Here is a 16,839-nt window from a genome sequence, read left to right as displayed (position 1 = left end):
GCAGGGAGGATGAAACCCAGTGTGCACTCATGATTGTGAAACTGGCATCTTTGACTTTAAGTCATCAAACTAAAAACGATTCTGTCTTCATAACCCTGGCCCTGGTTTTTCAACCTGGTAGTGGTGTAAACAATCTTGGGCGGGGGCCAGACTGGGCACCCCCAGCCAGGAGAAGGAACCAGACCAGCATGCCCAGTCAGGTGGGAGGGATGGCCTCCAGCCAAAGAGCCACTAGGAGCCCTGCCAGGGGTTTCCTACCCCTTAGGAGCAGGCTGGCTGGCAGGGATGGGTGTGGGCAAGAGCAGGCCTCGGGCACACCCAGTGTGGTGACCCTGCTGTCCCTCCACATCCCAGTCCTACAGAATAGACCAGGACCAGGGGCTGCACTACCAGTCAGCGGGTGGACGATGAGAGGGCGCTGGGTCATATGCACACCTAACACGGGGAGCAGTGAGCCACACCATGTAGGTCCCTAGCCAGTGACATCCTCTGTGCACAGTGGGAAGTGTGGGTCAGTGGCACCCAAGCACTGGAAAGCCATGAAATAGTTAAGAGATTTTATTCTAGTAGCTATAATTACAGTGCTTGTTTGTCGAAATGAAAACTGAAAACAAGTATACAAAACAGTTGATTACTAATCGTGTATTGAAAGCAGTAAGAGGTTCCACGACACCAAATAAACCAGTTCTGAGAACTTCCCCAAGATAAAGTTGAACAGCTCCAGCTTCTTCAGTGTTTATCAAAATACAAAAGAAAACAGTAGAGGTCGTTGTTTTGATGGCAAATCTGACCCTTGCAGGCTGAGGGAGTGAAAGCACATGTAGACCGGGGCGCCTGGGGCTCGGGGCTGAGGTGCTGGGATGACTGGCCTGCCCACCCGCACTCCTGCTGGTGAGACCCCAGGCAGCCCAGAGGAAGCCAGAGTGCCCACACTGCCCCCAGGGAGGCCGGGGTCCCTCCGAGGGGGTCCGTGAGCGGTGATGCAGCCCCCAGCCCATCTCCTGGGCGGCCGTGTAAGCACAAGTACAAGCACAAATGCTAGGGGATACAGAATGACCCGAGACAAGAGCGATCACAGGGACCCTATTGTGACCATGCAGAATGGACCGTGGCTGGTTCTGCCCTGTCTCACGTTCCCGACGGGAAATGGCCCACTGGTGGACTGGACTCTGGCCGCCACTGCAGAACCTACACTAGGCACGTATCTCCCTTCTGTGGGTTCAAGTGTTCTCCTTTTCTTGTATTTGTAATGATTTTAAAAATGCACTGAGTTTGGGTTAAAAACCAACCACCAAAATGGATCTCAACATAGACCTAATGCCCAGAGGAGGTGTGCCAGGCTGGTCCCACACAGCGACTCCCGGAGGCCCCATGTGCCTAAATCCCTTCTCAGTATTGAACGGTGGGTTGATTCTCTTTGTACAATAAAAAAAGCTGAGTAATATTGCATAGGAGTACCAGAAACTGCCTCGTTGGGAACACAAAACTATTTACATTAAATAAAAACCCGGCTGCAGGCTGCGTCTGCACATTTACAGCATGGTGAAGCACACTGTGACCAACCATGGAGACAGCTTCTGGCACTCACACCACATGAGAGTAAAGCAGGGTGGAAGGAGGGAGTGAGGGGAGGGGGGCGCGGCTCACTTCTGGTTCCGGAGCTGATTGGACAGCCAGTCCAGTCCCTCATACAGCCCATCCCCGCTGGTGGCACAGGTGGCCTGAATGTACCAGTTCCTGTGGCGCAGGGAGTGCAGCCCCAGCTTGTCCGTGATCTCAGCTGCATTCATGGCATTCGGGAGGTCCTGGTGAGAGAGGCCCAGTGGCCTGGGGTCAGCAGATTGCAGAGACCAGCCCTCCCGCCCTGGGACCCCTGGCCGCCCCACCCCTGCCCCCATCCTGCAAGCCGTCCACTGGCACAGGGCACAGTTTGCTGGCAGCCAGGTCCCACTTATGCACCTACCTGCTTGTTGGCAAACACCAGCAGGACGGCATCCCTGAGCTCATCCTCTGCCAGCATCCTCATGAGCTCCTCACGGGCCTCATTCACACGCTCCCGGTCATTGCTGTCAACCACAAAGATGAGACCTGCGGAGCCGTGGGCATTAGTACCAGCACCAAAGGCACCCCGACCTCTCCCTCGGGCCATAGCCCCTCTGCTCACCTTGTGTATTCTGGAAGTAGTGGCGCCACAGAGGCCGGATCTTGTCCTGGCCACCCACATCCCACACGGTGAAGCTGATGTTCTTGTACTCCACGGTCTCCACATTGAAGCCTGTGGGAGCATGACCCGAGTGAGCCTCGCGAAGAGCTGCCCCCGCCGTCCCCCCATGCCCACTGCCCCCCCTCCTCACCTATGGTGGGAATGGTGGTCACGATCTCACCCAGCTTTAGTTTGTACAGGATGGTGGTCTTCCCTGCAGCATCCAGGCCCACCATGAGAATGCGCATTTCTTTTTTGCCAAAAAGGCCCTTGAAGAGGTTTGCGAAGATATTTCCCATGCTGTAGACTGGTGGGAGCAACACTGGCCAGAGAAACCTGTAGAGACAGGAGTCCTGGGTCTCTGTGCTGCTCAGGGCCAGCAGTGTAGAAGCAGCTTGGGGCCCTCCCTCCAGCACCAGATGAGACCTGGTTCCCAAGGAGCAGACATGGAGTCCTGCCCTTACATGGGAGCTCTGGGGATCTCAGGGCAGGTATGACCGAAGCCAGAGGCTGCTGTCACCAGAAAATGATGCCCACATCTGCTCCACCTGCCCTGGGCGTGATATATAACACATGACACATGGAGGGGGAATGCTTTCAGTGAATGTGAGATGCTCCAGAGTATCGGCAAAACGGCTACAACAACCATCCCAGCAGTGACACAGGCCAGAGCCCACCTTCACTGACAAACTGAAGCTTTGCATTCACCCATAGGCAGGACCTGGGCCCTGGGACAGCACAACAGCCATGACATCCGAGGGGGAACCTGTCAGGCGGGCACTTTCACCCCAGGGTGGAAGTAGCCCCTAGGCCACATCGGGGACTATTTGCCCCAGGGTCCCCTCGTTGAGAGCAGAAACCTGGCCTGACCCCTCCTCAGGGAGGTACTTTCATTCTTCTAGTTTCTTTTCCTAACAGGGACTTGGGAGACACTTTCTCAAATGCAGGTTGCCCAGGAATCTAGGTTTTTAACACCTAGCAAAGCCACGTAGCAGGGTGTGGGGCAGCCTTCAGACAAGAGCAATTGTCTGTGTGGACAGAATGTTAGTGTATTTCAGGCAGACAGGCAGATAGAGCAGTCCTGAGGTGGAAGGAGCCCAGCCACGCACAGCTGTCCCTAGGAGTGTTCAGGAGACCCCAGGCTTTGGAGCATGGAGAGGATGCAGGCCTGCCTCCATGCCACTTCTGATGACAGGCTCAGGTAGCATCACCAGGGCTCCACTATGTTCAGCCCTCATCACCAGTGAGCACTGGGTGAGAACATATACATTCCCACTCCCCCTAGTTTCAGCACCCAACACACTCTGGCCGAATCACCACCAGAATAACTGTCAAACCTGCCTCATCATTCCTACAACCAGTCCATCAGCACTGGCCCCTAGGATCCAGGAGGCAATGACATTCCTGTTTTACGTGGTGGGTCTGATGCTGTGGTGGCTCCAGGCATGCCCAGTGGAGGCCTTCCAACTGGCTTGAGTACACTTTTTTCAGTTGTTAAGAAATTTTATAATTAAGTCCTCTCTACCCCCAATGTGGGGCCTGAACTTACAACACTGAGATCAAGAATTGCACGCTCTACTGACTGTGCCAGCTGGGCGCCTGGATTCAATGCATTTTTGACATTTTTATTCTTCTGGTTGTGAACAGTATTTATTCACAAAATTAAAATTTAAAATAATCTTTACTGCAACATTTCCTTTTTCCTCAGCCAATTTTCCCAACATATACTCTCTGGGGAACACACATGTTCATTCTCAGTTCACTGTTGAAATCACTAATGAAGAGGTACCCAACCCACAAAGACAAAAAGAAAAAGAGGGCGACAAGGCATTCTAGAAGCCATGGTGGGGTAGGTGGGCCTGACCTCATCATGTGTGTCCTCAGCTCTGCATGGAAGGGACCTTCTTAGAGCAACTGAACCAGGGGCCCTGCTGCCCCCTGTATCCTTGGCAGGTGAGGTGCTGGACAGACAGGCACTCTACCCCACAGGCCTCCCAGCCAGGGCAGGACCTATGGCTGCTCGTTTCAGGAGGACCCAGAATAGCCATGGCCTAGCTCCCTTTAAAAACCTACCAATGGAAGAAAGGAAAAGAATTTGGGGGGCGGGGGGACAGAAGACTATTGAAAACAACCACGCAACCCACACCTAGCCCCAAGGCAACAAGGTGATGATCTGATGCAGAAAAAACAAGGACAGGGTGTTGGACACAGGGAAAGGCTCTTGGCAGACCTGACAGCCAAAGTGAAATACACACACATACACACACACATACACACACACGATGGATAAAAAAGATTAGGAGCAATTTAAAAGGTCCACATTGACCTTGGTCATGGGAGTGTCTTTTTAGACACAACACCAGAGGCATGAACCATGAAAGAAACAACTGACATGGTGGACTTCATTAAAGCTACGAACTTCCACTCTGGGCAAGACCATGTCAAGAGAGTAAGACTGACCAGACTGTGAGAAAACATGTGCAAGATCAAGGACTGTTGTCTAAGAAATACCCAAAAGACCATTTAAAATTCAATAACAAGCAAATTTCTTTTTTCTTTTTCTTTTCTTTCTCTTTCTTATCTTTCCTTTTTTAAAAATTTTTTTAAAGATTTTATTTATTTATTCATGAGAGACACAGAGAGAGGCAGAGACACAAGCAGAGGGAGAAGCAGGCTCCCTACAGGGAGCCCTATGTGGGACTCCATCCTGAGTCTCCAGGATCACGCCCTGGGCTGAAGGCAGCGTTAAACTGCTGAGCCACCCCGGCTGCCCAACAAGCAAATTTCAATTGCATTTCGGAACTATAAAATGGGAGACACCAGGGTGGCTGCATCAGTTGAGATTTTAACTCCTGATTTTAGCTCAGGTCATGATCTCAGGGTCATGGGACTGAGCCCTTCACTGGGCTCCAGAATGGGCACGGGGCCTGCTTAAGATTCTCTCTCCCTCTACCCCTGCAGTTCCTCCTTCTCTTAAAAAAAGAAAAATCGTAAGACCAAACACCTCCCCAAAGACATATAGATGGCAAATGCACACATGAAGAGACTCTCCACATAATATGTCATCAGAGAAATGCAAATCAGAGCTGCCCACTATACACCTATTAGAAAAGCCCAAACCCACAACCCGGTGACACCACCTGCCAGTGAGAATGTGGGGCCACGGGAACCTAATGCCTCATTGGTGGTTTGTAGGACAGTACAGCCTCTCTGGAAGACAGTTTGGCGGCTTCTGGCAAAACCAAATGCTCTTCCGCTACAACCCAGCCATGGAGCTTCTAGGCACTGTCCCAAAGCAGATCCCCAAATCCCGACTCGGGGGTTTACAGCAGCTTTACCACAACCGGGAATTGTGAATGCCTACAGACACCTTGGGCCGTCCACACAATGGACAGGACTCAGTGCTGAGAACAAACGGGCTTCTAAACCACAAAGAGCCGTGGGGGAACCTGAGGGGTGGGTTACTGGGTGAAAGCCACCCATCCCAGCAGGCACGCACTCTGTGATTTCAAGTGTGGGGCGTCCTGGAAAAGGCGGGGCTGTGGACACAGGAGACAGGTCCCCTCTGTGGGCGCCTGGGGGCAGGGGGGAAGACTCGGGGAGCACTACAGAGCTTTGAGGCCGTGAAACCACCACTGTGTGACCGAGACATCCTCCCATATGTGTCCATGCCCACAGCAGGCACAGCACCAGGAGTGAACCTGGAAGACAGGGGTGTGGGCGGGCTCTGGATGATGTAGCACCAGTGCGGATCCATCAGCTGGAACCCATGCATCCTCTCTCTGGTGGGGACGCTAACCTGAGGGCGACTGCAAACAGGAGCTCTCTAATCCTTTCCCTCAATTCTACTGGAGCCAGAAACTGCTCCAAAGTCTTTGGAGCAGGGGGAGCAGAAATTCTTAAACAAAATAACATCTAACAGAAACTCCAAAAAACAAAGAGCACAGAAAATTTTGAGAAGTTAGTTCTTAAATGTTCCAGCTCAGGAAAACAGAAACCTCAAGACTGAGGGAGCCTGGGGTACAAACACTGAAACAGATTTACTCAAGACACCAGGGGTCAAAGCACATTATGGAAGGGACACAGCAGGGCTTTCAACCTCCAAGTCTATAATACCCAGCCACGGTAGCAATGCAGGGGAGGGGCAGAGCAAAGGTAAGGCCAGACATGCAAGCCTCCAAGTAGGTGGCCACAGGTGAGGGGAGCCCGGGGGGGCTCCTGCACAGGCTAGAGCAGGAAGGCAGAGTTCCAGAGAAGGGGAAAGCGCTACGCGCATGGCTAAAAACTGGGGCCTGGCAATCCTACTGATGACAGGTGCGATGACAGGTACGCAAAAACACCCAGGGATGAAAAGGAACAAAAAAGAGAGCGTTTTAAGATTTCCTGTGGGAAAATGTAAGCCAGTCACCAGCTGGCTCCATCACAGTTCCATTACTGTTACTGCTGGGATCCAGGGCCCAAAGCAGACAAACTAGGACTGTTTGCAGCACATTCATCTAGAAACAGCCCTCAGAGCAGAGCCACGACAGGGGACTGGGCTGTCTACTTGTTTCAGCGTTACTGGATCTTGTTCTTACCAATCGACACAAAGTCCCAGGGGCCCCCACTTTGTCCCTGGCCTCCTCTGATGAGCTCTCAAGACCAATGTGGTCCCTGTCCTGCCCGAAGTCCTAGAGCCCCCCAGGGGGGCTGGGGATGAGCATAAAGTCTTGGGTTTACCATTTCCTGTTCTGCAAAAGGTCAAGACTTAGCACAGCATCTGCCACAGGAGACAGTTGACACAGACCGCCAGAGCCATCCTGTGGCCTCTCAGCACAGGTTCTAACATGCAAGACACCTGGCCCAGGCACTATGTCACACCTTCTGCCACCAGAATCCCTTGAGCTCAAGTCCAAACCCGTCTTTCAGGTTTACTGTGATGATCCTCTGCATCAGGGAGCAATGAAAACATGGACTTTGTCACCAAAGCTCCCTCCTGGGAGGAGTGAGTGCCACCCCACAGCCCTGTAGGAATGAGTTTTTCCTCTGTTAGGACCAGGAAAAATGTAAAGCAAAGAAGGTGGTGGCCTTCGTTCTCGGATGCAAAGGTCTACTTGGCCACAGGCCAACGCCAACAACGGGGCCTCCCTGGGCAAGCCAGTCCAAAGAGATAAAAACGCAGCTCCGTGAGTTTACAACTGTTCCACTCCGATAAATGAACACAACGTGACTGGTTTAGCTGCTGTGGAAAAGTGCAGCCTCGGCATCCCCTCCACAGGCCTGTGAGGTTCCAGAAGACACAAAGGAAGAAAGTCTGCTACCTTCCCTGAAACCGTCAGAGGTGATTACCAACAGAACCTGAACTGTTTGCAGTCGTTAGCCCAAAGAAACCAACAACCCGAGTTTGACTTGGAAAATGAAAACGTGACCCAGGGAGGCAAAGACTTGAGGGTTTGGGCTCCATTCTGTGCTGGGAATGGGGAGTTCAGATAGACGAATCCTGTACTCCAATGAAACGGTGGGAGACACCTGAGCTTTTCTTCTTTCCACCTTTGTGAAAGTCAGGTTTATTGGGCCTGAGTTACACACTGTAAAATGTGCAACTCCACAGTCCAGACTCTCACTTGATATCTAATGGGAAAGAAATTCACAAACCAAAGACTTTCCCTAGGAGCTGATATGCATTGGGGACCACTTTTTTTTTTTTTTTGTGCCCAGGAGAGCATATTCCTATATATTTTATATATATATATAAGTCCAATTTGCCAACATATAGCATAACACCCAGTGCTCATTTCAGCAAGTGCCCCCCCCCGTGCCCGTCATCCAGTCACCCCAACCCCCCACCCACCTTCCTTTCCACTACCCCTTGTTCGTTTCCCAAAGTTAGGTGTCTCTCATGTTTTGTCACCCTCACTGATATTTTCACTCATTTTCTCTCCTTTTGGGGATCACTTTCTAAGGGTTTCCTGAACAAGCAAATTGTGTCTAGCAGCCACCTATGTGCAGAGTCACTCAAAAGCCCAACTCACCCAACATGTAGAATTTGACTGTAAAAGGGGTTTGTTGGTGATATGATCACAATGTGCCACAAAGCAGCTTTTTGCCCACCTACTCAGGACCCCAGTCTCGGGTCATCACCCTGCCTGCAAACCCAAAGCTCCACTTAGTAGCGCAGGCTCCTTCGGCAGCTGAGCAGCACATGACACATCATCCCTATTTCATAGAATCAGTCTGTGCCAGTACTAGTGATGAGGTACGTCTCATACTCCTAACACAACTGTGACAAAAGACAGGGATCAACATGCTCACAGGGGAGAGTATTCAGCCTGGCACTCAGTGGATGCAATTAAACTGTAATCTTTTCTCCCACCCAGTGTTATGTACATAACGGACACATCACTGAACGAGTCTCAGGTATGCAACACAATGACTCTGTGGGTAGGTATATACTGCAAAAGGATCATCACAAAAGTCTAGTCAACATCTTTCATGTCCCAAAGTTACATATTATTTTCTTATGAGAACTTCTGATTCTCCTCTTAGGAATGTCTCTATTATAAAATTCAGTCCTGTGAACTAGTCACTGTAGTTCCTGATGTCCCAGGACAGACTTAGACTGTTAAGCCTGCACCTCTGGACCACAGTCACCCAGCCTCCCACCCCTAGCAGGAACTTCCAGCAGGAAGGGACAAGGCACCCAAGCAGAGACTATACTATCCCTCTGCTCTGCACCCTTAGGCCAGCTGTCTACTTGCCCTCACTCTGTGCTCTGCCTCTGAGAGCTGAAGAAGGGGCTGGCAGATCTGACTCAGAGGGCACAGCCAGGGAAATGCAATTTGCTTGCCCTTTGCCTGCTTTAGATTCAGAGTTAAGGGACGCCTAGGTGGCTCAGTGGTTGGGAATCTGTGTTCGGCTCAGGGGGTGATCCTGGAGACCCAGGATTGAGTCCCACATTGGGCTCCTTGCACAGAGCCTGCTTCTCCCTCCCTCTGCCTGTGTCTCTGCCCCTCTGTCTCTCATGAAAAAATAAATAAAATCTTTAAAAAAAAAAAAAGAAGATTCAGGGGATCCCTGGGTGGTGCAGCGGTTTGGCGCCTGCCTTTGGCCCAGGGCGTGATCCTGGAGACCCGGGATCAACTCCCACATCGGGCTCCCGGTGCATGGAGCCTGCTTCTCTCTCTGCCTGTGTCTCTGCCCCACCCCCCCGTGACTTTCATAAATAAATAAATTTTTAAAACAATGTCATGCTAAAAAAATATATATATATTAAAAAAAAAAAGATTCAGAGTTAAATGCAACAGCTAGAAGTGAATTTCGTTATCAGTGTAGCTCCTCTACAGTAACACACATGCCCAAGAACCACTGTCCACTGTCAAAGGGAACAGACCACATGGGGACTGCTGGACTGCAACTCACCCCTCTCGCCACCAGCTACAAAGACCAAAGCTCCTAACTGAACAACAGATTTATGGTCTATAGTTCCCCTCACTAAAAGTCTTCAAGTTTTACTATTTTTTAACCTATCCTTAAAACACCTCACCGAAATGAATGGATGGGAACAAATAAGCAGACAAGCTAGCACAGTGTGAACAATATGCACAGGAGACCACTTAACACAGGTCAGTCGGCCCCCGAATCGACTCATCTGAGACAAGACACACACACTGCGGCCCTGCCAGGATGCTGCGTCAGGAGCCTCTCTCAGCTCTGTGCATTCGCCCTGCTGGCAGACGTTGACTGACTGTTCCAACACCATTTCCTCACGCCTGACTTGTCCCTGGGGTGGGGCAGCAGCGATGGGTTGCCTTCCAGGTCCTCCTGCAGGGCTGGTGATGGGGACCCCTGGCCCTCACTCTACTCTGACTTACATGTTAATGGCACAATTACTTTCCTTCTGACCCTAAATGCAGTAAAGTCTGAAGGACCTGTTACTGAAAAAGAAACCCCAAAGATTAAAAAAGCAAATTTGCATCAACCACAACAAATTAAGCTGAAAATTGAGGAATTCAAGTAATTTTTGACAAGGCAGAGCAGCATCTGAAAAACCACCCATCACCCCAAGAAGCATCCTGGCACTGACCCTTACCAATCTGCAGGGGGTTAGTTACTGGTCCTTCTCAAGCCAGCTGGAACTGTAGCTCAATCCCCCACAGTGGCAACCAGAGGACCAGCAGTCTGGGATGGGTCAGGAAACCTCAGACCTCATTCCAGGGACACTCCAGTGCCTTCTCTATGAGGTGCTCACTCAACCTGGGACCTTACCTTGATAGGAAATGGTCCTTTCTACACTGCCTTCCGGGTGTACCCTCACCACACTCATGAAAGGAGCAACTGCACAAGAGCAGCGCCGGGCACAGAGCTTCAACAACATGCAGCAAACACAAGTGGCAGACCAGGGAACGGGAGTGGAAGAGTGCCAGCATACGCCCTCTGACCCCACCTCCACTGCGAGCAAGTTCTCAGAGGAGTCTTTCATGGTGGGGTCCCCATACATGTGCTGAGTCTGCTGCACCTTTTCTGTGCCTCTTCAGAGGGGTCACCAAAGCCCACCACACAGGCCCTGAGATCCCCCCCACCCCGATACCCTTCTGGGAACCACCTAGGACAAGGAGGCCCTGAGGCTCTCTCAGCACAGGGGCATGGGGGGCAGATTAAGCTAATCTTCAACCCTTGGCTTCTGTCTTCCAGGGACCATTATTGAAAATAAAATAAACGAGCAGCCCCATCTCTTTTCTGTAGGACGGCCTTCCTGAGGACATAGAAAAGCCAAGTGCAGCAGAGGTTCAGCACCTCTGTGGGATCCCCTAGTATATCTGCCCTCTGCCAGTAGTCTTCTCAGGCTCAGGGCCCCTCTACCATGCTGGTCCTGTTCTGGAGGCCACCATCCTTATGGGGACTTCTCATGTCTGGCCATCTCTCCATGGCCTCTTCCTGCTCTGGCCACACTTGCAACCACAGACAGCCCTGGTGCCCATACCATCCTCTGCTTGAAGCCCCTCAGATGAACAGGAGGTCCCATCAGGTCAGCATCCTGCACATTCATATTCTGGTACCACCCCCTCCAGGGACCCACCCCCCCTCCTGCAGACTCCTTTCCTACAGATCTCCCAGCAAGACTGAACCCCAAACATAACCTAGCAACCTCCTCCTAGGTCGTTGGGTCCAAAACCCAGAGATACCCACCACCTCTCTCTGTGCCCCTCATCCCCCATCTGCCTGCTTCACCAGCAACTGCCCTCACCCCTCCCTCTGAAAGGCACCAGTACCTGCCCATGAACTGGCCCTGGCCCCCTCATCTCCCCTCTGGCATCCCAACAGCCTGTGGCTTCCACCCCACCAGCAAGGGGTCTGCTGGTCAGAGTAAAATGCCTGCATACTACCTGTCATGCTAGGGTGCTCACAAGGGTCACAGCTGACACCATGGAGTTTCATGTGCTACACCATCATCTCAAGAGGAAGCTGGCAGCCAGCACAACCAGCACACACCCTGGACTGCAAAAAACCGGTCATGTTGCTCCATCTATCACCAAATGGGGAAATAAAGGGCAGTGACCCATTATCAAACATGTGCTTCCAGACTAGGAACGACCACACTACAAATTCCGCCAAACCACCTGCCAGAGACTGCTGCAAATACACACCACTGCAGCACATGTCAGGGCCTCAGATCTGAGGACAGGGTGGCTCTGTCAACAAAGCAGTTAAGTTTCTCCTGGAAACAGAAAGAAACTCTGTAATAAAGTTCTACAAAGAACAAAATACAATCTTCCTTGATTTGCAAGGTAGTTGCATTTCTGGAAAATTCAGAACATCTATTAAAACCACACACACACACACACACACACACACACACACAAGTGTTGCTTTTGTACACAAAACACAGATACGAGGTCACACAGAACGCATTCTTCCCAGTCCCACAAACTCCAGGGGCCTGGGACCACTGGCTTGCAGCAGGCTTCCCCACCCTCCTCACCCAAACTGCTCCTGGCAGGTGTCCAAACCACCAGGTGCACTCCTGCCAAAGGGCCTCAGCACTGAGGGCTCCCCCAGCAGGGAGAAGCTTTCTGTTTCTCCCACACATCCACAGGACCCACTTCTAACCCTCTGTCCCCACACCCCTCTCCAACATCGCACATCCATCCACCCTGTCTCATGCTCGGCCAGTGGGGCTTCCTCCACTGCTCACCCACAAGATCAACTGTCAGGGAGCAGAGGAAAAACCATAAAGCCACACCTATCAGGACCCAGAGGGATTAAAAAGTAGAAAGACTAATCACAGATCTATAAATATGCGTTTCCTAAAAAAAAACGAGTTTGTCAGGAAAAACCCATCAGGTCAACAATGAGTTTCATGCTGGGGCGGTCTGACAATCTTCTGACATTCCAGGGAGGCAATCAGGGCTGTAGAGACATGGCAAGCGTGTGCATCTCGGCAAGGGCCCATACCATGAGACCTCAAGTGCTAAATATGTTTTCTTCACTTTCCTCAAGAATTGGCAAAACCTTCCATCACTTTGACAGAGAGAAACACTAAAAGCTATTATTATTTTCAACGAAGTTTCACCACCCATACCAACAGAACATAGGGTATTTTTTAACATGAATTAATAGATTCAATTAATCAGGAATCCCATGCTCACCTACAGATAGGAAAATTCACAGGAAAACACACTGTTGGCAGCAATTTTTAAGACAGCCTCTGTTTTGAATCCTGTGATCAAAACGCTGGCAATTTAAGTCTCTCTTCATTGCTACCCCTCATGAATGAGACTACGCAGAATCTTGAAACTGCTTCCTTGGCCACTTGCACCTAGGTCAAACTGATGCGATACTGAAGAACATCACCTTAAAAGGTAACAGAGCGGGATCCCTGGGTGGCGCAGCGGTTTGGCGCCAGCCTTTGGCCCAGGGCGTGATCCTGGAGACCCAGGATCGAATCCCACGTCGGGCTCCCGGTGCATGGAGCCTGCTTCTCCCTCTGCCTGTGTCTCTGCCTCTCTATCATAAATAAATAAAAATTAAAAAAAAAACTTTAATATTGAAAGGTAACAGAGCTAACCACCAAGTTTTCTGTTTGGCTTCCTTATACTGCACCACACAAATGATTTCACATGTACTACAAACCAAAAGACATGAGATGTTTTACATTTGACTTGTCTTTTAGAATACCTTCTAGTTCGCTAGCATTCCTATGAGGAGCAAACTTATTAAAATGTATGTGGATCCTAAGTGGGCCTCCCTTTAATTTATGCTGTACACTAAAGGTCACCTCTGCAGCCTCAGAGATACATAGAAACATTTGTGTCCTAAACAGTATCACCCCCATGCTTGTAAAATCTCAGCCCACCTTCTGCTTCTGTGCTTTTCGTTTCTTCTCTTCTTTAGTCAGGGCTGGAGAGGAGCCCCCTCTGCCCTATCTTCTGTGGACAGGCTGCTGAGCTCTCCTGGCCAGGGTGTGCAGAGACCAGGACACGAGGGGCTATAGGGACGTTTGCCACTGCTCCCGACTCACACAAGGAAGTTGGGGAGGCAAGCCTGCAGGGGATGGCCTATGATGCTCCTAAGGACACACAGCTCTGAGGCTGATTTTGTGAACCTTGTCACATTTCTTTAGTCACATTTTCTTTTTAGTCAGGCCAACCGATCCGAGAGCATGCACCATCTCCCAGGACAGTGACAAACTGTATAGTAGGTACACTACACCTATGCTTTAGAGTTCCTAGTAATCACCAGAATATGCACCTAGGATGACGTAAATCAGCTGAGGGTCACTTGCGTGACCTGGAATCCCCTCAGCCTCCTCCCCATCCGTCCACCACTCCCAATACTCTGAACTCACATGCTCACTATCCCGCTCTTCCTCTTTCTCATGCGTGCCCTAAGCTATTCTTTCCCGGCCACGTAACAAGTCACTCAATCCACTACTGGGTCAAGACCAAATACCGGCCATGCCAACAAGGAGATGGGAGTACAGGGCCTAAGCTCTTACCTAACTTCAGGAAGCCAAGGAAGAAAGAGAGCAGACTGAAATTCACACACCAAGACACCCTCTTGAAGAACTGGAAGGATCGGGGCAGCCCCGGTGGCTCAGCGGTTTAGCGCCGCCTACAGCTCAGGGTGTGATCCTGGAGACCCGGGATCGAGTCCCACATCGGGCTCCCTGCATGGAGCCTGCTTCTCCCTCTGCCTGTGTCTCTGCCTCTCTCTCTCCTCTCTGTGTATTCTCATGAATAAATAAATAAAGTCTTTAAAAAAAAAAAAAAGAACTGGAAGGATGGAGTGCAGCTTCTCACAGCAGGTGAGCACACTCGCTATGGACCTGCACAGGCTCATCCCTCTGGCCACCTGACTGGAGACCACACCCAGCATTACTGAAACAAGCAGAGAAGCCCAAGGGTGCCTTCCTGGACTTCCGAGCCTGTCCAGTCTGGGGAGACACAGCTCAGCAGGTCTGAACGTCCTCCTTGTGGAGCACACAAAGCTAACGTTTGACCACATGGGAAAAACCAGAACTGTGAGGGGCACACCACCAGTTTCTGCTTTTGGGGGCAATCAGACAGCACACGAATCAGCCATTCTCCAAACCCACTATCTCAAGTCCTTTGAAGTAGCAAATCTGGACACCTGTCTCTGAAGGCAGCCTCCTAGGAAGCAGAGCCTCCATAATGCCCCAGTGATGTGGATTATTTCCAGCAAGGCATTCCTGAAAACAGGGACAACTCTGCAGAAGCACATCTACGTTCAGCCCATTAACAAGACCAAATCCTTAGGGGAGGAGGACAGGACGCTCTAACAAAATGGCTAGATTGGTGATTAACACACACTCAACTCCTTCTAATTCTGGAGCCAGCTGGTGAGAGCATATGCATTTCCAGCTTGTGCAGTTAGGGTACTCCGTGCTTGCCGCCACTCCAAGCGATATCGGCAGCCCCGCAGTGGGTCCCCCATATAATACTCTGGGAGAGGTCTGTCTCAGCACAGGTACAACACAGCCTGGCGTCCACACTCCTTCACACAGACACACAAAGCCAGAAATGCAGAACCAGCCATGCAAACAGCAGACAGAAAAACGTGCTGACCACTCACTTGCTAGTTCCGAAACAAGAACTACAGCCGACCACTGGAACACCAGCAGCAGGCCCAAGGCACAGCACTAACAGCGACTTCCGGGACCACCCCAAAGCTCTGCGTTCCCTCCTCCTGTCAACGACTTCTTGTGCAATTCTGCTTGACGTTTGAGGAAATGGGAGGGTGCCAGAGCTCAGAGGGCAGTCGGAGCTAAGCACTCTACACTAACCAGCAAGCCTTGTTAACCCCTGGCCCAGCACCACCCGCACTATGCAACAAGTGAGCGCTAGGGCGCAGGGCCTTCCCATCTCTGCCCACCGCGGGCGGCCGGGAAGCAAGGCCCGTGTCGTGGCCCCACCACCGGCGCCTCCTGGGGCCGCAGAGGCTACCCTCGGACCCCAGGACCCCTCCCCAGGCACCGGTACGGGAAGGCTGCCCCGTCCCACCCCCATCCTCCGAGCCCATAGGAACTGGGCTCAAACCCTGGCCCTCGCGTGACCTTGGCAGCGTCCCGGACCCCGGGCTTCGGTTTCCTGGTCCTCGAGACCCCGAGGCGGGAGGCCTCGCAGGCGGAGCAGGAAGCGGAGCTTCCTGGGGAGCCCGTGGCCGGGCCGGACTTCCGGGCGTCCACCCCGGCGGCTCTACGGGGCGCGAGGCCGCGGCGGGGCGCTGGGGCAGCCGACCCTCGCCCGGGGCTCCGCCCCCGCCGCGGTCCCCTCTCACGGTCGGCTCTCGGCTCCTAGCCCCCGCCCCGGCCCCGGCCCCGACCCGACCCGACCCCCACCCTAGCCTCGACCCCAGGCCCGCTCTTGGCACCCTTCCACCCAGCCCCGGCCTCGACCCGGCCTCAACTTGACCCCCAGCCCAGCCTCGACCCCCGGCCCAGTCCTCGACACCCGCACTGCCTCGTTCCTCATCCCGGCCTCGACCTCGGACTCGACCCGAGCCCGCCCCCGTCTCCATCCCCGGCCCAGCCCGCCGCGCCCGCCCCGCCTCGGCCCTCGGCCCCGGCCCCCGGCCCCCGGCCCGCGCGGCCCCCAGTCCCGGCTCCGGCCTCGGGCCTCGCCACCCCGGCCTCACCCCGGCCCCCGCCCCGCCCGGCCTCACATGGCCCTCACCGCCCCGCCGCCACGGCGGTGGGCAGGGCCTCGCGGGGCCGGGACCGCCCCCGCCACCCAGCCCCGGCCTCGACCCCGGCCCCGGCCCGCCGCCTCACCCTCGGCGGCCGCGGCGAGGCTACTGCTCCGAGCCAGGCGTTGGTTTCGCTCCCACAAGATGGCGGCTCTGACGGCGGCCACGTCAGTGCCTCCTGCCGCGGGGGACGCTGGGGAACGGGGCGGGCCTGCCTGCGGCTCCGCCCACTCCCCGCCGCAGCGCGCACGCGCAGACTCTGGGCAGGAGCGGGCGCGCGGGGACAGGGACTGCGCCCCGCCCCGGGCCGCCCCGGTCCCGCCACGGCGCGGGCGTACTCGCTTTCCCTGGCCCGGGGCGGAGTGAGCCTGCGCCCGCGCCCCGCTTTTGCCGCCCCCGGGTGTCTCAAACCCACCTACTGGTGTAGATGAAGGGACCGAGGTGGGGAAGGG

General features: G+C 53.1%; 1 protein-coding gene across 2 annotated transcripts; it reads right to left on the bottom strand.

Moving 5' to 3' along the window:
* Window positions 1-627: 627 nt before the first annotated feature.
* Window positions 628-16,609, bottom strand: ARF1 (ADP ribosylation factor 1). Of its 2 annotated transcripts, none has more exons than XM_055333734.1 (5): window positions 16,473-16,609; window positions 2,355-2,539; window positions 2,165-2,275; window positions 1,964-2,088; window positions 628-1,805 (listed from the first exon to the last, which is right to left on the bottom strand). In XM_055333734.1, exons 2-5 carry the CDS (start codon window positions 2,500-2,502, stop codon window positions 1,644-1,646), a joined length of 546 nt encoding a protein of 181 aa, XP_055189709.1. In that variant the 5' UTR covers window positions 2,503-2,539; window positions 16,473-16,609; the 3' UTR covers window positions 628-1,643. The 2 variants fall into 2 exon arrangements, with proteins under 2 accessions (XP_055189709.1, XP_055189710.1); XM_055333735.1 differs by lacking the exon at window positions 16,473-16,609 and adding an exon at window positions 15,275-15,401.
* Window positions 16,610-16,839: the final 230 nt, after the last annotated feature.

The sequence above is a fragment of the Nyctereutes procyonoides genome, unplaced genomic scaffold, assembly GCF_905146905.1.
Source record: "Nyctereutes procyonoides isolate TBG_1078 unplaced genomic scaffold, NYPRO_anot_genome, whole genome shotgun sequence".
Taxonomy (NCBI): domain Eukaryota; kingdom Metazoa; phylum Chordata; class Mammalia; order Carnivora; family Canidae; genus Nyctereutes; species Nyctereutes procyonoides.
This window is presented reverse-complemented; position numbering and strand designations above follow the sequence as displayed.